Source organism: Pristis pectinata, chromosome 17 (assembly GCF_009764475.1).
Source record: "Pristis pectinata isolate sPriPec2 chromosome 17, sPriPec2.1.pri, whole genome shotgun sequence".
NCBI classification, from domain to species: domain Eukaryota; kingdom Metazoa; phylum Chordata; class Chondrichthyes; order Rhinopristiformes; family Pristidae; genus Pristis; species Pristis pectinata.
In genome coordinates this window covers 13,979,699-14,001,437 of record NC_067421.1, presented here as the reverse complement: position 1 = coordinate 14,001,437, position 21,739 = coordinate 13,979,699, and the positions used below count along the sequence as shown (strand labels likewise).

Sequence of the window (21,739 nt, the reverse complement as noted above, 5' to 3'; positions counted from 1 at the left end):
GCACTAAGTAGGGTGGCAAAACTTCAAGGAGAAAGATAATTCCAGCATAAAGATTAGCACTTAGCTGAAATGCAAGAGGTTAATTAAAGAGCAATTTTAAACCAAGCAATGCCAAATTCTGAGCAGTGATGTGTTATTCTGAGTCAAATAAAAGCTGAGTTGAAACTGTGCCATCATATTTTATATTAGGACCTCATTTATCAGCTTATGATTACAGGTGACCCCGCATTGTCGGGGGTGGGGGTTGTGTCCTAAAAAACAGTTGTACCGTGATTTTCCTTAACACCAAGCCTCATCATTTGCACATGTCGATAAACATAATTCGAAAAAAAATTGTGTTTACTTATGAACTTTTTTCACATAAATTGCATGAGAGTGAATTATTTCCCATATCTCAAATTTTAGGGTTGTGATTTATGAATTATGTACAGGCGAATTTCTGATACCCAAACGGCCATAACACGGAGGTTGCCTGTAATTCAAACGAGCCCCCTTGAGGTGGAAAATTACATGCTCATAAAGACATCAGAAATGATAAAGCAGAATGATGCCAACCAGCCCATCGACCTGTTCTGAAACTATTTCCTTTAATCCCGCTTCTCTGCTCCAAATGCATTTTTCATTTTCACATACTTCACAAATTTGATTTGAAACATTGTTAAATTGAATAGCACTGGGAAATGTTCACTGGAATCAAATGTGCAATTAAGCTGCCGACTCATTATCCTAATTTCAGCATCCAGCACGCTTGATTGCCTTAGTGAATAACCAGGGCTCTAATTTTATGAGCGGGTTGCATTAGTTCAAGCTAGCTGATGCCAGACTGTGTCTCCAAAATGGGAAGTGAGCTACAGCTGGAACAAGTCATGGAAGTCATTTCAGAGGTCCAGACATCATTGACAATCAGTGCCAGGACATGGACACAGGCAGCAAAAAAGTTTGATAACCTTGTATCTGCACAATCAAAGTCAAGAAATGTATCTTCAGATGCCACATCCCACCAAATGCATCACCAGTCTCACACACTGCTCAATGCACCACATCTTCATCACCCATCTACAATGTTCTCTATCAATCAGGATTCAAACCTCATCTACTGATGTTCTTCCATATCCTAACACACTTACCATTACTACAAGCTTCACACCTCCAGCTTGCAGTTTACTCATGAACATACAATGAGATAAACATATCATCCAAATTCATTTAATGATAGTAACTTACAAACTGCACTTTCTCTTGCAGGTGCATAAACCAACAACAGCAGAAGCAATGCACAACACATATGGCAGCAAGCTCTGTGTGCTGGCCATCGTTTGGAGTGACTATTACAGAGGCTGTGGTCACAACTTTCTTACATTGTAATTCCCATACTATAGAAAATAGGAACAGACCACTTGGCCCTTCAAGCCTGCTCTCCCATTCAATATGCACATGATCCTCTTTCTCAAGACCATATTCCTGCCCTCTCTCCATTCCCATTGATGCCTTTTGTGTCCAGAAATCTATCTACCCTTCAGTGACTTAGGCTCCACCGCTTTCTGTGGTAGAAAATTCCACAGATTTACTACCCTTTAAGCTGGGGAGAGCTGTGTCCTCAGTCAAGGTGAAAGGGAGAAAGCAGCTTCCATCACATTCAGCTGTAGGCGAGGAGAGACACTGCAAGATATGGATCGTCTGTTGACACATGGAGCAACAGCTGAGAGTCCCCAGTAATGCCTGCATTCACCACATCCGCCAAGATGCAGACCTAAGCCCTGCATCTCAGCACCAAGTAGCTGCAGCACTCGTCCCATCCTGTCCAACATTGCTCTCACAGACAGAAACTGCATATTGCCATGGTTGCTCACTCTACGCCAAACTATGCAGCAATGACCCTTCAACAATTTTGTTGTTGTGGAGGCACCAGCAGAGAACTGAGCTCTCAGCTAAGTTCCCAGCAAAGCAGAGCACAGAATTGGGAGGACAGGGGTGTGCACCAGGTTGCCTGCACAGCATCACTGTCACTAACATATCTCTTTATAGAAAATGCTCCAATGACCTCTTTTAGCACAGTTTGCACGTGTGCTCTCATTCTTGGGAATGCATTCTGAGCACTGTAAGAAATTAGAGCTCTGTTCTGGTGAACCTGTGCCCAACATATTGTTTTTGAGGTGTAACTGACATAACTAAACACAACCCCACAGACAGGATCTAATCACAGTCTATGCAACTGAAACATAATCTTTTCTTTGTACTTCAGCCACCTGGAAGTATGGCCAACACTGCATTAGCCTTTTTGTACCCATGGAGTAGCTTTTGGTGATTTACTCTTCTTTACCTTCTAGACTTTTACCTTTAGGAAAATTTTCTGACTGGTCTTTCTCAGATCCAAAGTGTTTCATACTTCCTACAGTGAATTCCATCTTCCACTGTTTAAACTATTTTTGTCTACCAATATCTCCTACAAGTTCCTACACCCATCCGTCCAACTCAATAACTTCCAGCCTTCTGACATCTGCAAACTAAGACATGCAATTCACTATTCTTTCATCTAAGCTTTCAATCCATATGATGAAAGTACCCAGAACAGATCCCTGAGGAAAACTGCTTATCACATTTGCAATTACAGATCAAACCTTTCATTCCTACTGTTTCTTACTCACAACCAATTATCGAATCATGTCACAAAGCCAAATCCAATTCCATACACTCTTATTTCTGCTGTTAATATCATGCACAACTTTATTAGATGCCTTTTGAAATTTCAAAAATGCAATATCTGAGATAGTCATCTATCACCATGCTACTGTGTTTCTCAAAATGAACTAATTTTTCAGATAAACACTCGACACAACAGAACCTGAAGGATTCCCAACTCTCCTAGTCCGTGGCCAATCCCAGTTACTGGATATCACAACATACTCCTTGAGGTTTTCTCCCTCTCCTTTAATGTTCATTCTCCACCCATGCGATCCAAAATTCCAAAGCTTATATTGAATGATGCAGTGGATGGGAATCCAATTGCTACTATTCTGTATGCCTTTTGTGTGAATTTAACCAAGTGAAACTAATGTAAAATCATTAACAAAAATACAAATGCAGCTGGTACTGACCAATGCTTGGTATCATGGAAAAGACATTAAAGATAAAGACCTTAAAGGCTAACTGACTGGTACAACACATTAAGCAGATCGGCCCCGGAAGCGCACGATAAAAAAAAGCTCAGTTAATCAAGCTGGTCTCTTTCATGGAGACACAATCAGATCTTCTACCCTACTCATTTATATGTTAGAGCAAATTTTCTTTCTGCTTGTCAAAAGGTAAATCAATGTATTTTCTCATAATGTCTATTAATCTCACATCCTACATTGCTTCAATGTTCACACTGCTTTACTCGCCATTAAATGATCCCAGTAGTTCCATAAAGTATTTTCTCACCTTCATCTATCCTGGAAGTGACAAAATCATGATTTTTTTTCCAGTTTTCAGAGATTCATGGTAAACAGTCATGTTGCACTCTCAGGACTTCACTGCATGGTGCCCTCTAACCCCTGCAGACTGGCCACAAACATGCGCCGTGTGCAGCATTATAGGACATGGCATCAGAAAGCCATTGTCAGAATGCATTCAATTGTTGTGGTGAACACAACTGGTTTGCATGCCATCTCCCTGTGGAATTAAAAAAAAACTGCTGGAGGAACTCAGCAGGTCGGGCAGCATTTATGGAGGGAAATGGACAGTTGATGTTTCCGGTCAAGACCCTTCATCAGTTCCTACAGCAGTTTTTTTTTGCTCCCGATTCAAGCATCTGTAGTTGTTTGTCTCCTAGTAAAATAAGTCTGCAGGATACGTCTACAGTATACAGTTGTGGAATACAGCTACAGAACGTGGGAACGGTGTATTATGGGCTATGCTCACAACTTATAAGGTTTAAGTATTACGTTAACTTTGTGAATGTCATTAATGTCATCAAATTCAGTGAAGAAAACAGTTTTAAGCCAAAATTAACACAAAGACCACAAGAAAATAGGAGCAGGAGTAGGCCACCAGGCCTCTCAAGCCTGCCCCATCATTCAATATGATTATGGCTGATCTATGCTGGATCTAATCAAAGCAGAAATAATAATTTTTTTCTGCTTTATTTTGCCAACTGTTAAACTAACTGGCCTATAAGTTCCCTGCCTTCAGTCTCCCCTTTTTAAACAATCCTCTGGACTCTGGAATTCAGAGCTTTGAAAATTTTCAATCAATGGAGCCACTGTCTTTGCTGCCACCACTTTAAAACCCTTGGGTGCAGGCCACTCGGTTCCAGTAATTTATTCATCCTTAGTGTCATGATGTGATAGGGATTTTTACAAGTTCCTCCATATTATTTGAAATTAGCCCATCCATTATCTTGGGGATATTCGCAGTGTCCTCCACGGAGAAGACATGCAAAAAATTGTTTCAACATATAGCTATGTTTTTGTTTTCTGTTATTATTTCACCAGCCTCATTGCTCTAGAGGTCCCACACTTACCTCTGCTGCCTTCTTCCTACTTGTATATCCATAGAAACTCCTACTATTTGTTTTGATATGACATGGTAATTTTCTCCCAAAATTAATTTTCTCCCTCCTTATCAGCTTTTTATTTTTTCTCTGCTGGATCCTAAAAACTTCCCAGGCCTACCACTAGCCCTTGCCACTTTGTATGCCCTACTTTTCTATTTAACGTTATCCTTGACCTCCTTCGTGAACCACAGATTATGTCTTTTTCTCATGGAATCACTCTTTCTAATCAGGATAAATTCCTGCTGAGTGTCACGATCAGCTGTTTGAATACCTGCCACTGTTCATCTACTAATCGATCTCTTAGCTTATTTTCCTAGTCTACCTTAGACTACTCCATCTTTATACTGTTATAATTGCCCTTATTTAAGTTGAAGACACTGGTTTTGATCCTGTGTTGTTCACCCTCAGACTGTATCTAGAGTTTCTATCATATTGTGGTAACTACCTCCTAGGGGATCTTTAACCACAAGATCTCTTATTAATGCTTCCTCATCACTCATGACCAAATCTAAAAAAGCCTATCCCTGGGTAGGTCCCATAGCATACTGCTCTAAGAAGCAATCCCTGATGCGCTCCACAAATTCTTCCTCAGTACCCTTGCTAGTTTAGTTCATCCAACTAATATGTAGATTAAAATCTCCCATGCCAATTGCAGCTTCCTTCAAACATGCCCTAGATATTTCCCTATCATGGGGTCACATTTTGGGGGCCGATAGACTACTCCCATCCGTGTCTTCTTTCTCCTGTCATTCATGATTGTAACCCAAGCTGATTCTACACTACTATCCACTGCATCTATATCATGACTCAACACTGCTCTGATGATTAACAACGCCACCCCACCTTCTTTCCTTTTTGGCCTGTTCTTTTGAAATATTGTGTAACCTGAAATATTGAGCTGCCAGTTGTAGTCACCTTGAACCACAGCTCTGTAATAGCTATTAGATCATACTCACGTGTTGTTTTCTGTGCTGTCAATTCATCTCTTATTCTGCAACTGCTACATGCATTCAAATAAAGACTGTTAAGCTTTGATTTTTTTTTGAACGGGATTTTAAACTCTGGACTTGCTTTGTGCTGCACACCTTTGTTAACATTTTCTGCCCCAGTCTGTCACACCTTGCCTATTAATTTCCCCCTTCATTATCCTCTCGCATTTCATCTTGATTTATTAAACATCCCATTCTTGGAGCCCTCCTTCCTCCTATTTAGTTTGGGAACGGAAAGAGCATTTGCCTTCACTGTCAAGGACAGCAAACCACTATGTCTTATCGGCAAAAGTATTGTTCTTTCACAACAAAGCAAGCAACTTTAAATGTCACAACAAAATGAGTCACAAGAAGTTTTCTTCTGAATAACATCCTGGATTAAGATTAAGGAAAACAAGACAACCACATGAAAAGCATGTCTAAACAGCCAACAGACACTGAATTCTGCTTTCAGAAAGGAATCTGGTAGAACTGAAGCCAGCTTTGTCATTCATGGAATATTGCTCATGGTATATGTATATATTATGATGAAGAATTCATCTAGGAAAATATTGCAGAAGAGTTTGTAACTTTAGATTCAAATAACAGAAAACTCCAGCGATTGCTAAAGCAAACATCAATTTCTAAAAGACTTGTGACCATGATGGAGAGTCACAAGGCCTCTAGCTCTAGCAGTAAGTAACCACGATGCAGCAAGTAGGTGCCTAGAGGTTACGGAGTCAAAGGGCTACTAGATTTGGCCTCTGCTGGTCTATACATCTTTATAATTCCACCAACATGCCCAAATACACTAGGTATCATATTTCATAGTTCTTTATGACATAGAAGGAGGCCATTCACCCCACTGAGTCTATGCTGGTTCTCAGTTCCCAGGTCAATCCCAATTAATTCCCTGTAACCTATTCTCTCACACATGCCCATTAACACCCCATTGATTCTCCAACCAGCCACCTAAACTAGGGTTATTTATAAGCAGCCAGTTAACCTCACAACCAGCATGCTTTTGAAATGTGGGAAGAAACCCACACAATCAGAGGGAGTACATGCAAACCCCACACACACATCACTGGAGGTCAAAACTGAACCCGGGTTGTTGGAGCTGTGAGACAGCTGCACAAACTGCGGTGCCACAGTATCATCCAATATATCCAGCCAATTCCATTTCCACAGATATAAATCACTCACTTTAGCTGGTACTTTATAAATCTAACACCCTGTGGGAAAATGATGCTCAAATCTCACAACTTCCTTGTGCTGGCTTGATGTTCAATTACTGGCCAAATTCTGAAATCAAAGCAGCCCATCCTCTGGGAGCAGTTGTGGTCAAAAAGAAGCAAATCAAACTGAGTAATGGCCTTTCAGGGTTTCACCAGATAAATGAGAAGAGGCATAAATTAATTCTCATTTCAAATATGGGAGTGGGAAGTGAATTCCATCAAATGGTTAAGCTAAAAGAAACAAGAGTTACATAAGATGAGTCTGCCAGTGTATAAAAATGGCAGTAACTCTCTTTGTGCTAAAATTGCAGCTGATAGTAGGGACAGGACTGCTGGAATTTGTACAGAGCAAGAAACAAATTTCCACTTGTACATTTAGATTTAAGATTGGCTGTGAAAACGAAATACAGGATATTCATGAAGAGCAAACATCAAAGCACAATGATTCAAATTTTCTGGCTTGTTCATCTATCCTAATATCTCCTTTTGTGGCTCACTATCGAATTTTGTTTGACAACATTCCTATGATGCACCTTGCAAAGTTTGGCTTAATTAAAGGTGCTTAAATGATGCGTCATTTCTCACTTAAAGCTCTCTCTTTATAACAGTGTTGTTGGGCTGTTTTCATAGTTGGAATACCATTGCAGCGGACAGTCTGCAGATAGTTTTGCTTGTGGTTCTGCAAGCACTAATGAAATCTAAACCACTTAATTGAATATTTTGATTTGTCTTCTCTGACAGAAGTTATTCACGGGAAACCCAGCCATTGAATTCTTGCAAAAAAAAACTCAACCCAGTAAACAGTTATGTATTCTCTTTACAATTCATCTTGCATATCACCAGCTTAAACTATAACAGTAAGCCATTGTCCCCAAACATGTTCAAAAGGCTCTGAGAAAATTATATTTTGTATAGATTGGAATCATTTCCATTGGATTGGTGTTGCTTCCTGCTGTTACCACATTACCTCTCTGTGAAAGGTTTAATTGTAAAAGTGCAACAGAAATACTCAAAATGATGGCAATTAACAATAGTAATCCTATACCCAACTAAACCAGTATCAAAATATTACCTGACTACCATCCTGCCAATCCTCAATTTCCACCTGCTCCAATATTCGCACCCTTCCAACTATGGTCTCTTGTGCATTCTAATTTTCATTGTACTAAAGCTTTCAGCCTAAGTATCTTGTCAATTGCTATGACACACTCCCTAAAACCAATCTCTTGATCGTCTATCTTAATATTTCCTTTTTGTGGCTCATAATCACAGTTTGTTTGATAATATCCTATGAAGTGCCTTGGGATGTTTTACTTAATTAAAGATGCTTAAATGCATCTTGTTGTCAAAGTGGATCATTTCTCACTTAAGGCTCTTATTATAACTGAATTATTGGTCGGCTTCCAATTTCTAACATCCACCAATGGAGGAATTGCTCCATTAGGATGGAATCCAGCCAAGCACAAAAGTCATGCACTATTGGAATTAGATAGGATGATGACATTTTAATCTTGTATATTATTCAAACCCACACTATCCTTTCTAATGTACTTAGCTAAGTACTTTCCAGGAAGCATCTCTCAAGAGCTGTAAGGAGCTATCTTATTTATTCAGGGTATTTGAGGAAACTGACAAGGGAAGGACTAATTCACCATCTCCTGATCCTTCCTTAGGTGAGGAGAGCAAAACTATATACAGTCCTTCAGTGCAAAGCCTTACATGTCACAAGAAGATCATTTCACTCTTATATTCCAACCTTCCAGCAATAAAAGCTGACATACATAGGCTAAACATTAATTCACACAGCTCCCAAAAACTCCATGTTTTGAGTTCAAAACTGAGTTAACCCAGAGTAAAGAAATGCTGCCAATATCTCCAGGATATTATTCCATTTAAAATTGAGATGAATAAGAGTTTCTTCTCTCAGCAGTCTGAGTGTCTTTGGAACTCCTTGCTACAGAGAGCTGTGGGGTGGTGTATATTTAAGGCTAAGATAAATGGATTTCTAATGAGTAAGAAAATCAAACGTTATGGGGAAAGGGCAAGAAAGTGGACTTGTGAAACATCAGATAATCCATGATCTTATTGAATGGTGGACCAAGCTCGAGACGCTGAATGGCCAACTCTTGTTCCCATTTCTTACAGTCTTGTATCTATGTTTTCTGCCTCCATAATAAAGATAACCACTGGCTGTTTAGAAAATTAAAATCTCAAACAGTATCGGCATTACTTGCTTCAGAATACTTAGCTATGGATAGAACATTTGCCAATGAAGAAATGATACCTCAGGGTAAGGGCAATACTTTGACAAGGTGAAAACAGCTGTATGTTTAACCTGATTCTCACTAACATCATTGCGCTTCCTATTGTTGCAAGAGTGATATCCCTTTTAGAGGGCTATGCAGTACTGCACAAGCATTTTGCTGTTCTCCCTCCTAGTAAATGTTTATCTATTTCTAACTTGGCCTATAGATACTGAAGCCTCCAGTAAGATAAAGCCACAAGACAACAGTCACATGTCCATTTTCCTGCCCTTTCCCCATATATCTTGATTCTCTTACTGATAAGATTAAACTCTTGTTCTGCCATTAAGCTTGTACTTGCATAGCTTTTATTATAAATGTCTCACGCAATGTTAAATGAAATATTTTACAGAAATATTTTGATTTTTGAAGAAAATGTAGTTTGAGTGTCACTTTAATAGGGTGTAACTAAGGCTAATCTTATCTGCTGAACCAATGATTCCATCTTAATTGCTACTATGATAAAATTTACCAATTTGTCGTATCTTGCAAAAATTCTGGTTAGCTGCATTTCTGGACTCTGTCTGGACTTCACACAACAAAAATGAGCAAAGGAAGAATTTTGTAAAACAATTAGCAATCGCCCCAAAAAAAAGGCTGACCACATCAACAGAGTTAAAAAGACAAAACTGTTTGAAGCATTAAAAAAATTGTTGCTACTGTCTAACCCTTTCCCTGAATGTTTTATATGGATTGTAATGAAAAGCAGTCAGAGTCTGCCATCTGCTGGTCTTGATTCAGTGATGGATAGTGAGCCTGGATTGGTCTATGATCTAACAGTAAGGGAGCACCTGTTCACAACGATCTACTGTGATTAAATTCAACTAAGGGAGAGAAAAAAATGATAAACAAATATTTCAAATTTTAATAATACAGAATTTGAAGGAACAAGACAGAAAATGACCACAGTGTAACTGTTAACAGGTAAAAATACAGATGAAAGTGTTGAAAGAACCAACTGGTAGAATACATAATATATACATAATCCTGATGGGAAAGAGCTCCACTTGTCTAATTAAGCAACCATGTCCAGCAGGAGATATGAAAAAAGTAGAAACAATAATAAAAGGGTTATAAAAATTCTAATATCAGTAGGACTCCCTTGGGCTGGGAAATATATAAAACATAGCAAAGGAATACAAGCATCTAGCAGAGCTGCAAAAACAGAAAATATCCAAGGAATTACCAAAAGCATGATCAAAGGCTAAAAATTAGATAGATTAGCAGCTGTCTTTATACACAAATCACGCATAAAAGGGATTTAAACTAGAATAGATTGCAGTAGTAATTATTTCCAGGTGAAATCACATCCATCTGGAAATATTCCTGGCACTTCCATGCTTTTTTAAAAACGTTCTTTCACAGTCACGCACATGTTTGTAACCCAGAATGCCTTTGCAATTTAAGTGCTCGTCCAGATGCTTCTTAAATGGACTGGTGGAGGAAAAGGATAAGGTTACATGAATTTTCCATGAAAATTAAAATTAAATCAAGGCAAGAAAGTTACTGAATTTAGGATGCACAAGAGTATACAGAGAGAAAATAATGAGACTAAATACAGACAAATCTCCAAGGCCTTATGATAACCTTAGATTAGAAAATTGTCAATATCATGCATGGTGACTAAATATGAAAATATAAATCTACTGACCTAATACCTCTATTCAGGAATTTACAAGAATCTGTTATTGGATCAGAATGAGTGGGATCTTGGTAAAATATGAACTGGGCACATTTTGGAGGTGGTCACTAATGCAGTGGATAGAGGAAGGTCTACGTATGTTATGTATATGGGTTCAAGGAGTGGTTGATAAGTTCAAGATAAGAGGATGTTCATGAGAACAAGGCTGTATGAAAATGCAAGCAACCTATTGGGAAGGCCAGGGAACTAGTGGGAGGTACGAGGCAGAGTTAGTTCTCATTAGGGTTAGTTATGTACTCAAATTGGCAGGAGGTGACGGCTAGTGATTTCGTACACTAAGAGCGAACACAGGAGGAAAATCATGCATGTTAATTTAACAATTTACAGGTTCTTGTGGTCATTGAATCTTTAACCATTACAGAACAACAAACCAGGTCATGAATCATAGCTGATCTTTGCCTTCTAGGTCCCTGCTCTTTTCTTGCAACATTCATGTTTTTTCCAATTCATTTGTCCAGTTTATTCACTCCTGCATAATTGACTCTTCCTTTAGATCTCTCGCCTCCAATCTTGCTTATTTATTTTCTTTCCAGTCATAATTTCTCTTTACCGAACTCATCTACAAACAGAAAGCTAGCCAATAATGCAGAAGTCACAAGTATCAACAGCATCAGTCCCATTTTCTGGGATCAGAGGCCAAAAGAAACAATTTCAAAAGGCAATAATCCAACTTTAAACCTGTATGGCCCCCAACAAAAACTACATGTGGGAATTAATAGTGAATTGTTGGATGGAGATGGTCAGTCATGCCACTTTAGGCTTCTCTTCCATTTCTCAATAAATAATCAACATATTTCCTATAATCAATTTTTGAAGAAGCAAAATTATAAATCTGTCTGTCTTGTTAGAAACAAAAATACAAGGACAGTTAGTATAAATTTGGCTCCCAGATTCTCATTAGATTTCAAAAACCTTCCTTACTAGCTTCCTGGATATGGATGTTAAATCAATACATAATAAATAATTCACATTTTAATTGTTTCCATTCTTTATGCTTGTACTTTCACATAAAGAAAACATATATTGAGAAAAATAAACAGAAAATGGAACAAAAATTGTCTGATTTTCAGGAAAAATTTCGGCATTATGATGAGAAGGTTGCTTCAAAATCTTTGGAAAATTTCAAACTATTTCCTAAGGGAAGAGCATGGAGCAACATTTCTGAAGGGGTAGTTTTTAAAGAGTACATTGCAACCTCTGAGACCAATAATTATTGTTCAGATTCTTGATCTACCTCCAACTGATAGAAGTCTCAGTCTCACTACTCGCAACTTAATTCATGTCTTCTTTTTAAAGGAAGGTATTTAACTGACTTTACGTCGATTTGGTCTGTGACTGCATGCTGGAATTGGGTTTAAAAAGTGTCATTAAAATCTTCAAAACTGACACCAGTAACTGTGGTGGCACTTTTAGCCAAATGTTGTACTTCATTTAAACTACCCAAACAAACTAACACGTATACATTACTGGTATATCTATAGAATAACCATCCATACCATGCACAAACATTATATCTGTGTACAGTTATATAAACTATCCATTCCTACACATGTAAAGTACACTAACTATGGGATACATTCTAGCAATTTACTCTACCTCTTCAACAATAGCATTCAAAACACGTCCACTACCACCAACAGGACAGGGCATTAGCTGTATACTATCACTTTTCAAATCATTCACAGTCTTGGTGATCAAATATCATCTTTCATCATTCCAGAGTTAAAACACTGAAATCTCCCTGCCCTGCAACACTGTGGGAGCATCTTCCCCACATGGACTGCAATAGTTTAAGAAGGATTGCCACAGACTCAAGAGCATCTAGGGTTGGGTAATAAATGCTGGTCTTATTTGTAATGCCTTCATCAAAAAAATGTTTTCAAAACCATCCATACCCATACATATAACTGCCTATACAGTACCCACATACTTAATTGCTCATAGACTACAAATACATTTTCATTCTCCATATAAACAACACCAAGTCAAAACAGGAACCAATTTTTCCTACTTACTCAGAATTTAGTATCTGGTTTACAAAGATATATTCTTAACCACACATTATTAACAAAAAGCACTTTGCTATTTCAAGATGGTAAAAGAAATATAGGAAATGGCCCATAGCATTTTCACAGAAATCATAAAATGCAGGGAAATTCTTGCTAAAAAATAGCAACAGCAGAAATAAAAATTATCTCCAATAGTCAAAAGAGTCACTTCCTCATGCAGTTGCCTGATACTGCACATGTTATCCTTTAAAAGAAAACTTATCATAACACTGCATGTTTTCAGAGTGATTTGGCACAATTCATCACAACTGAAGATCTACAGTGACTTCAGAAATTTACCACAGTAGTCTCTGTCCTTGACAGTTCAAACAATTCTCCTACATTTATAAAGAACTCCCCTGGCATAACACTTCCTCGGATGCTTCTTTCACTATAAAATTGGGGGGGGGGGGGGGGGGGTTGCAATTCTGCTATTATCTCATCAAGGAACCCTGCAATTACTTTTCAGGAAACTAATGCAGCAATAACAGACAAAATCTTAAAGTAATGAAACTGGAGTAGCTCACATTGGTTCTTGAGCAGCAACATTCTCAATTCTTCAGCTCAGAGCGAGTCAATTCTCCTGCGATTTTCTCATTTATGCATGGACTAATCCCAATAATCCTCATTTCTGAAGGGTATTTGCAGGGCCATGCCATTCCCTTTCATGCATCAAAATAATTCCTAGCCATCATCCTAGAACCATGATTCCTCGTAGCACTTTGCTTCTTACAAGTTCAGTCATAGATCCAGCAACATGCACAAAATCCAACAGTAGGTTTAAACTGTAATAATTGCACGCACCATCATTAGATCACTGCCATTTTCAAATAGTCTCTGTAATGTGGAATCTGCTAGTATATGTCACTTTTACTTACCTTGTGTTTGAGTGATTTGTCTGTGGTGGCGAAGACAATTGCAGCTGAAGCATCCCAGCTATTTGTGATCCAAGCCTTTGTGCCATTTAAAATCCAGCTGTCACCATCCAGCCTGGCAGTGGTTGAGGCTGCACCGGCATCACTTCCATTCCCTGAAAAGCATAGGGGCACAGTACTGAAAGACTGCGTCAGCCTTGAGTAACCGTTCTTTGTATTGAATGTAGTGTTCATTTGCACAGTGTGCCTATACTTACTTCTTGGGCCAGGTAAAGAATACTTTCAACTTAGCGACCAGATTTCATCTTTTTTTTAAATTTAGACTGTATTTTAGGGATCAAAATTCTTTAAAATCTACATTTATCTACAATAAAAAACATCAGCTCCAAGCATATCATATTAATTAGTTTAGGTAATCTAGTTTCAACTTGTGAACCTATTACATAGTCTTTTTCTGAGAAGAAATTTAACTGGACCAAAGAATTTAAATGAATCCTAGCCATGAGGAAAGCATAGTATCTTTGATTTGTGCTTGATTGCATTGTCAACCATATCACTGAATACACAATAATTAACATAAGGTAGTAAAAAATGTGTGAGGAAAAGACAGTACACAAGAAAACAAGAACACAAGAAAACAGGAGCAGGAATAAACCACTTGGCCCCTTGGGGCTGCCCTGCCATTCAATATGATCATGGCTGACACAAGGAACTGCAGATGCTAGAAGTTGGAGCAAAAGACAAACTGCTGGAGGAACTCAGCGAGTCAGGTAGCCTTTGTGGAGGCAGAGGGATAGTCGATGTTTCTGGTCGAGAACCTGCATCAGGACTGAGAGCATAGAGGGGAGATGGCCAGATCATGGCTGATCTACGCTGGCCTCAACTTCTCTTCCTTGCCAGTTTCCCAGCGCCCCCAATTCTTCAAAAAATACAGAACCAAACTGATATGACAACCTGCTCATCCCAGGAATTAGCCTGGTGAATCTCCTTTGGACTGCCTCCAAATGCTACTATATTTAGGTAAGGGGACCAAAACTGTGTGCAGTACTCCAGGTATGACCTAACCAACACCCCGTACAATTGTAACAGAATCTCCCTACTCTTAATCTCCAAAACCCTTTGTAATAAGGGCTAAAATGCCATTTGCTATTTTTAACTATTTGTTGCACCTGCCTGCTAACTTTTTGTGATTCATGCACTAGAACACCTGGATCCCTCTGAACTTCACTCATCTGTAGAATCTCTCGATTTAATTAATAATCTAGTTTTTGATCCCTCTTACAGAAGTGCATGATCTTACATTTCCCCATATGAATTTGCCAGGTATTTGCCCAATAAATCAATCCACCTATATCCTTTTGCAGCATCACAATATCCTCACCACATGTCCTTCCACCTATTTTTATGTCATTGGAAAACTTAATAAATTTCGCTTCCTCCTTTAGGTCATTTACATAAGTAGTCAACAGATGAGGGCCAAGAACTAATCCTTGGGGTACTCCACTAGTTACAACTTCCAACCTGAAAAAGACCCATTTATTCCAACTCTCTTTTTCCTGCGCATCAGCCAGTTTTCAATCCATGCTAATACACTTCCTCTAATAACATGAGCATTAATTTGTGCACCAGCCTCTTAAATGGCACCTTGTCAAATGCCTTTCGGAAATCTAAATACGCTAAATCTACAGGTTCCTCTCTATCCACTTTCGCTGTTACATCCTCAAAGAAGTCAAGCAAATTTGTCAGCATGATTCACCTTTCATAAAAATAATGTTGATTTGGTTTGATTATGTTTTCCTAAATAATTAGCTAGTTCCGCTTTGGTTACTTATTCTAGTATCTTGCCACAATAGATCTTAACCTAACTGGCCTACAGTTCCCCACCTTTTGTCTTCCTCCCTTCTTGAATAAGGGAATCACATTTTCCAATCCTCCGGTATCCTCCTGTAAGTTACTGAGGTTTGAAAAGTTTGAACCAATGGGTCCACTACCTCTGCAGACCCTGTCTTTAAAACCCTTGAGCACAGCCCATTGGGTCCTGATGACTTGTCTGTCTTTAGTCCCCAGATTTTCTCTAATGTTTTGTAACTTGTGATTGGGATGCTTACAAGTTCTTACATGTTATTTGAACATAGTCTGTTATCTTTGGAATATCTGCAGTATCCTCGATGGGGAAGACATGCAAAAAATTGATTTAATCCTTGTTATTAGTTTCCCAGCCTCATTCTCTAGAGGTCCCACACTTAACTTAGCCACCATCTTCCTTTGTATATATCCATAGAAACTCGTATTGCTGGTTTTGATATTATGTGCAACTTTTCTCTCAAAATCAATTTTCTCCATTCTTTTCAGCTTTCTAGTCTTTCTCTGCTGGTTTATAAAAAAATTACCAGTCCTCTGGTCTACCACCAGCCCTTGCCATTTTGTATGCCCTACTTTTTGATTTAACATTATCCTCAACCTTCTTTGTTAATCACAGATGGTTTCTCTTTCTAACTGGGTTATTTGAATATCTGCCACTGCTCATCTACTGATCTCTTAGCTCATTTATCCAGTCCACTCTAGACAACTCCACCTTCGTACCATTCTAATTGCCCTTATTTAAGATGAAGACACGGGTCATGGATCTGGGGTGTTCTCCCTGAAACTGTATCTGGAATTCTACTATGTTGTGGTCACTGTTTCCTAGGGTATCCTTAACCACAAGATCTCTTACAAATACTTCCTCACTACTCATGAACAAATCTAAAATAGCCTGTTCCCAAATAGGTTCCATAATATAGTCCTCCAAGAAGCACTCCGTGACACACTCCACAAAATCATCTTCTCCAATACCCTTGCCAGTTTGTTTTGTTTAATTAAAATGCAGATTAAAATCTCCCATGATAATTGCAATTCCCTTCAAACATGCCTTTGGAGGTGACGAGGAAGATTGATGAGAGTAGTGCGGTGGATGTGGTCTATATGGATTTTAGTAAGGCGTTTGATAAGGTACCTCATGGTAGGCTTCTTCAGAAGGTCAGAGGCCAAGGGATCCAGGGAAGCTTGGCTGTGTGGATTAGGAATTGGCTTGCCTGTAGAAAGCAGAGGGTTGTGGTGGAAGGAGTGCCCTCGGATTGGAGGGCAGTGACTAGTGGTGTCCCGCAGGGATCGGTTCTGGGACCTCTACTTCTTGTGATATTTATAGATGACTTAGATGAGGTTGTGGAAGGCTGGGTTAGTAAGTTTGCGGACGACACTAAGATCGGCGGTGTTGTGGATAGTGTGGAGGGCTGTCAGAACTTACAGAGGGATATTGATAGGATGCAGAGCTGGGCTGACAAGTGGCAGATGGAGTTCAATCTGGAGAAGTGTGAGGTGGTACACTTTGGAAGGACAAACTCCAGGGCAGAGTACGGGGTAAATGGCAAGGTACTTGGCAGTGTAGAGGAGCAGAGGGATCTGGGGGTTCATATTCACAGTTCACTGAAAGTTGCCTCACAGGTGGATAGAGCAGTTAAGAAGGCCTATGGGATGTTAGCTTTCATAAATCGTGGGATTGAGTTTAAGAGCCGCAAAGTGATGATGCAGCTTTACAAAACTCTAGTTAGACCACACTTAGAGTACTGTGTTCAGTTTTGGTCGCCGCATTATAGGAAGGATGTGGAGGCATTGGAGAGGGTGCAGAGGAGATTTACGAGGATGCTGCCTGGATTAGAGCGTATGGAATATGAGGAGAGGCTTAAGGTGCTAGGGCTTTATTCACTGGAAAGGAGGAGGATGAGGGGAGACATGATAGAGGTATATAAAATATTGAGAGGAATAGATAGAGTAGACAGCCAGCACCTCCTTCCCAGGGCACCAATGCTCAAGACGAGAGGGCATGGCTTTAAGGTTATGGGTGGGAGGTTCAGGGGAGATGTCAAGGGGAGGTTTTTCACCCAGAGAGTGGTTGGTGAATGGAATGCACTACCTGGGGTGGTGGTGGAGGCAAATACATTGGACAGGTTCAAGAGTTTGTTGGATAGGCACATGGAGGAATGTGAGATAGAGGGATATGCAGGAGGAAAGGTTTAGATAGTGTGAGGGTGGTTTGATGGACGGCACAACATGGTGGGCCGAAGGGCCTGTTTTGTGCTGTATGGTTCTATGGTTGATATTCCCCCCATTTATGAAAATAAACACTGTTTTTGAAAAAATCTTGCAGCGTTGAAAATGAATCTTCAAGTTTTTACATGCAATGACATCCAGCTCTTCCTACCATTCAACAGCCCAACATCTGCAAACCATGATTGAATATAATACTCCACTTGAAGTATTGTGTCCAATACTGGTCACAACAACTTACGAAGGATGTGGAGGTGCAAGAGATTATTGGGAATGGTTCCAGGGATGAAGGATTCCAGCTACAAGATTACATGGAAGAAGCTGGGGTTGTCTGGCTTAGAGTAAAGAAGATTTGTTAGAGGTATGATGGGTTCTGGTTGAGTAAGTGGAGGGAAGCTGTTCTCATTCACAAACCAGGGAATTCAGATTCAGAGAGATGGGCAAAAAATACTGAAGTACGCTTCATTTTTTTTTATAATACTGAGAGAGCTTTGTTATATGGAACTGTCTGCCTATAATAGTGGTGGATCAGTCAATAGGGCTTTTTAAAAGAAACTGAATGGACAGTTGAAAGGAAATAATTTGCAGAACCATGGGGAGGAGAAGGGGAATGCAACTGACTATATTACTCCACAGAGAACTGGCAATAGACTGAATGATTTCTTTTCTGGGGTAATGATTCTGTGATTTTACATGCTTAATACAGATATTCACATGCACAATACGACAACTGCTCAGTTCATTCCCCATTGCACTCAAATATATCTGTAATCTATTTCCTGGATTTAGGGTTCCAACACCACACATTTCTTTAAATCATTTGTGATGCCTTCATCTATGTTATTGACAAAGATAGCAAAGAGCAATGGGCCTGGAACATAACTTTGGGGCTCTAATCATAACAGCACCCGCTGCCCATTAATACAAACTTCCTAAGAGAATTCAACAAATTACTTATCCAACCCAAAATCCACCTACATGCCTGTCACCTTGTCAAACCTTGTCTTACATCCACACCTTAGTAACTTGCTCAAAATATTCAACAACATTTGTGAGATTTGACTGTTTTTGAAACATGCTAAGAAACTCTAATACCTGTTGGAGGTGATCTCGTGATGCATTTAAAGTGATCCGTTCTACAGTTTTCCCAAAACTGTCTCCAGGTTAATGAATCCATAATTTCCAGATTCTGGCATTGTTCATTTGAGTGTCTCTATGGTCCATGGGAACAACACTGAACTTAAGAGCAGTTTAAAATAGGAGCTGGATGACCCTATTTCATTGAGCATCCTCAGATGAACACCATCAAGGCCAATAGCACAATCTGTTCTGGCCAAGAAAATATACATTTTCATTTTGACTTTAACTTCAACAGCATGCTGTAGCAAAGCCTGATGCAGTGTTGGTCATTCCTGGGTTCGGGAGAGGATAGTTGGCTATTAAACTACCCAAAGGCACACACATCTCCTCTCACATCTGAAAGGTGTATGGGCTGGTAGCTTAATTGACCATTGTAAATTGCCCCTACTGTGTAGGTGAGTGGCGGAATCAGGAATTGATGAGAATGTGGGGAGAATTTTTTTAAATGGCCGGCGCGGATTCAGTGGGTCAAAGGCCTGTTTCCACGTTGTATGTCTCCATGATTCTATTCTCCTTGGTAAACTAGAACCCTTTCTAATTTTTAGCAGAAAGCCAAGATACTATGGCTTCCTAACATGTTTAACACACCACAACCCCTCTCTAATGTATCATATACTGACATTCTGCACTGGTGTTCATACATATATTGTAACCTACCTGGCTCACTCAGGCCAAAGCAGCCAATTTTAGTTCCATCTGTGAATGGGGTTATCCACTTATGTTTTTGTTCTTCTGAACCAAATTTCAGAATTGGACCCAAATACAAAGACTGGAAAAAAAGATAAAAATATGAATTTTTAATGCATTTTCAGCAAATAACAACACCAAGCTGAACACAAGCAGCAAAATGGCTATGGGAAACATAGAACAATACAGCACAATAGAGGCCCTTCGGCCCACCATGTTGTGCCGACCTTTAAACCACCCATTACTTTAAAGCCATGCCCTCTTGTACTGAGCATTGGTGCCCTGGGAAAGAGGCGCTGGCTGTCTACTCTATCTATTCCTCTTAATATTTTGTATATCTCTCTCATGTCTCCTCTCATCCTCCTTCTCTCCAAAGAGTAAAGCCCCAGCTCCTTTAGTCTCTCCTCATAATCCATACTCTCCAATCCAGGCAGCATCCTAGTAAATCTCCTCTGCACCCTTTCCAATGCTTCCACATCCTTCCTATAATGAGGCAACCAGAATTGGACACAGTACTCCAAATGTGGTCTAACCAGAGTTTTGTAGAGCTGCATCATTACCTCACGGCTCTTAAACTCGATCCCATGACTTATGAAAGCTAACATCCCATAAGCTTTCTTAATTACCCTATCCACCTATGTGGCAACTTTCAGTGATCTGTGGATATGAACCCCCAGATCCCTCTGCTCCTCCACACTACCCAGAATCCTGCCATTCACTTTGTACTCCACTTTGGAGTTTGTCCTTCCAAAGTGTACCACCTCACACTTCTCCGGATTGAACTCCATCTGCCACTTCTCAGCCCAGCTCTGCATCCTATCAATATCCCTCTGCAAGCTTCAACAATCCTCCACACTATCCCCACCACCATCGACCTTTGTGTCATCTGCAAACTTGCTAACCCACCCTTCTACCCCCTCATCCAAGTGATTAATAAATATCATGAAAAGTAGAGGTCCCAGAACTGATCCTCGTGGGACACCACTAGTCACAGCCCTCCAATCTGAATGCACTCCCTCCACCACAACCCTCTGCTTTCTACAGGCAAGCCAATTCTGAATCCACACGGCCAAGCCTCCCTGGATCCCATGCCCTCTGACCTTCTGAAGAAGCCTTCCATGTGGAACCTTGTCAAACACCTTACTAAAATCCACGTAGACCACATCTACTACACTACCCTCATAACCTTCCTGGTCACCTCCTAAAAGAACCCTATCAGGCTTGTGAGACATGATCTTCCCTTCACAAAGCCATGCTGGCTATCCCTAATCAGTCCATGATTCTCTAAATGCTCATAGATCCTATCTCTTAGAATCCTTTCCAACAGCTTGCCCACCACAGACATAAGGCTCACTGGTCTGTAATTCCCTGGACTATCCCTACTAACTTTTTTGAATAAGAGGACAACATTTGCCACCCTCAAATCCTCCGATACCATTCCCGTGGACAACCAGGACTCAAAGATCCTAGCCAACGGTTCAGCAATCTACTCCCTCGCCTCACGGAGCAGCCTGGTGAATATTCCATCAGGTCCCGGAGACTTATCTGTTCTAATATTTTCTAACAACTTCAACACATCCCCTCTCTTGATATCTACATGCTCGAAAACATTAACCTTACCAACACTGTCCTCAGCATCATCAAGGCCCCTCTCTTTGGTGAACACTGAAGAGAAGTATTCATTGAAAACCTCACCCACTTCCACAGCTTCCAGGCACATCTTCCCACCTTTGTCTCTAATCGGTCCTACCTTTACTCTCGTCATCCTTCTGCTCTTCGCGTATGTGAAAAGCGCCTTAGGATTCTCCTTAACCCTGCTCACCAAAGCCTTTTCATGTCCGCTTCTTGCTCTCCTCAGCCCCTTCTTAAGTTCCTTCCTTGCTACTCTATATTCCTCATGAGCCCTATCTGATCCTTGCTGCTTACACCTTATGTATGCTGCCTTCTTCTTCCTAACTAGTTGTTCGTCCTCTCTTGTCACCCATGGTTCCTTCACCCTGCCATTCTTTCTCTGCCTCACCAGGACAAATTTATCCCTAACATCCTGCAAGAGATCCCTGAACAATGACCACATCCCCATAGTACATTTCCCTTCAAAAATGTCATCCCAATTTACACTCTCAAGTTCTAGCCTTAAAGCCTCATAATTTGCCCTTCC

General features: G+C 39.9%; 1 protein-coding gene across 1 annotated transcript in view; it reads right to left on the bottom strand.

Annotated features, from left to right (window-relative positions):
- The window catches only part of acads (acyl-CoA dehydrogenase short chain), a 101,838-nt gene that overhangs the window by 63,825 nt on the left and 16,274 nt on the right, over positions 1–21,739 (bottom strand). The window contains exons 4-5 of the mRNA XM_052032048.1: positions 19,552–19,663; positions 13,672–13,823 (exon numbers count right to left, since the gene is read on the bottom strand). Coding sequence (XP_051888008.1) covers positions 13,672–13,823; positions 19,552–19,663 — 264 coding nt within the window. The remainder of the gene's footprint in view (positions 1–13,671; positions 13,824–19,551; positions 19,664–21,739) is intronic.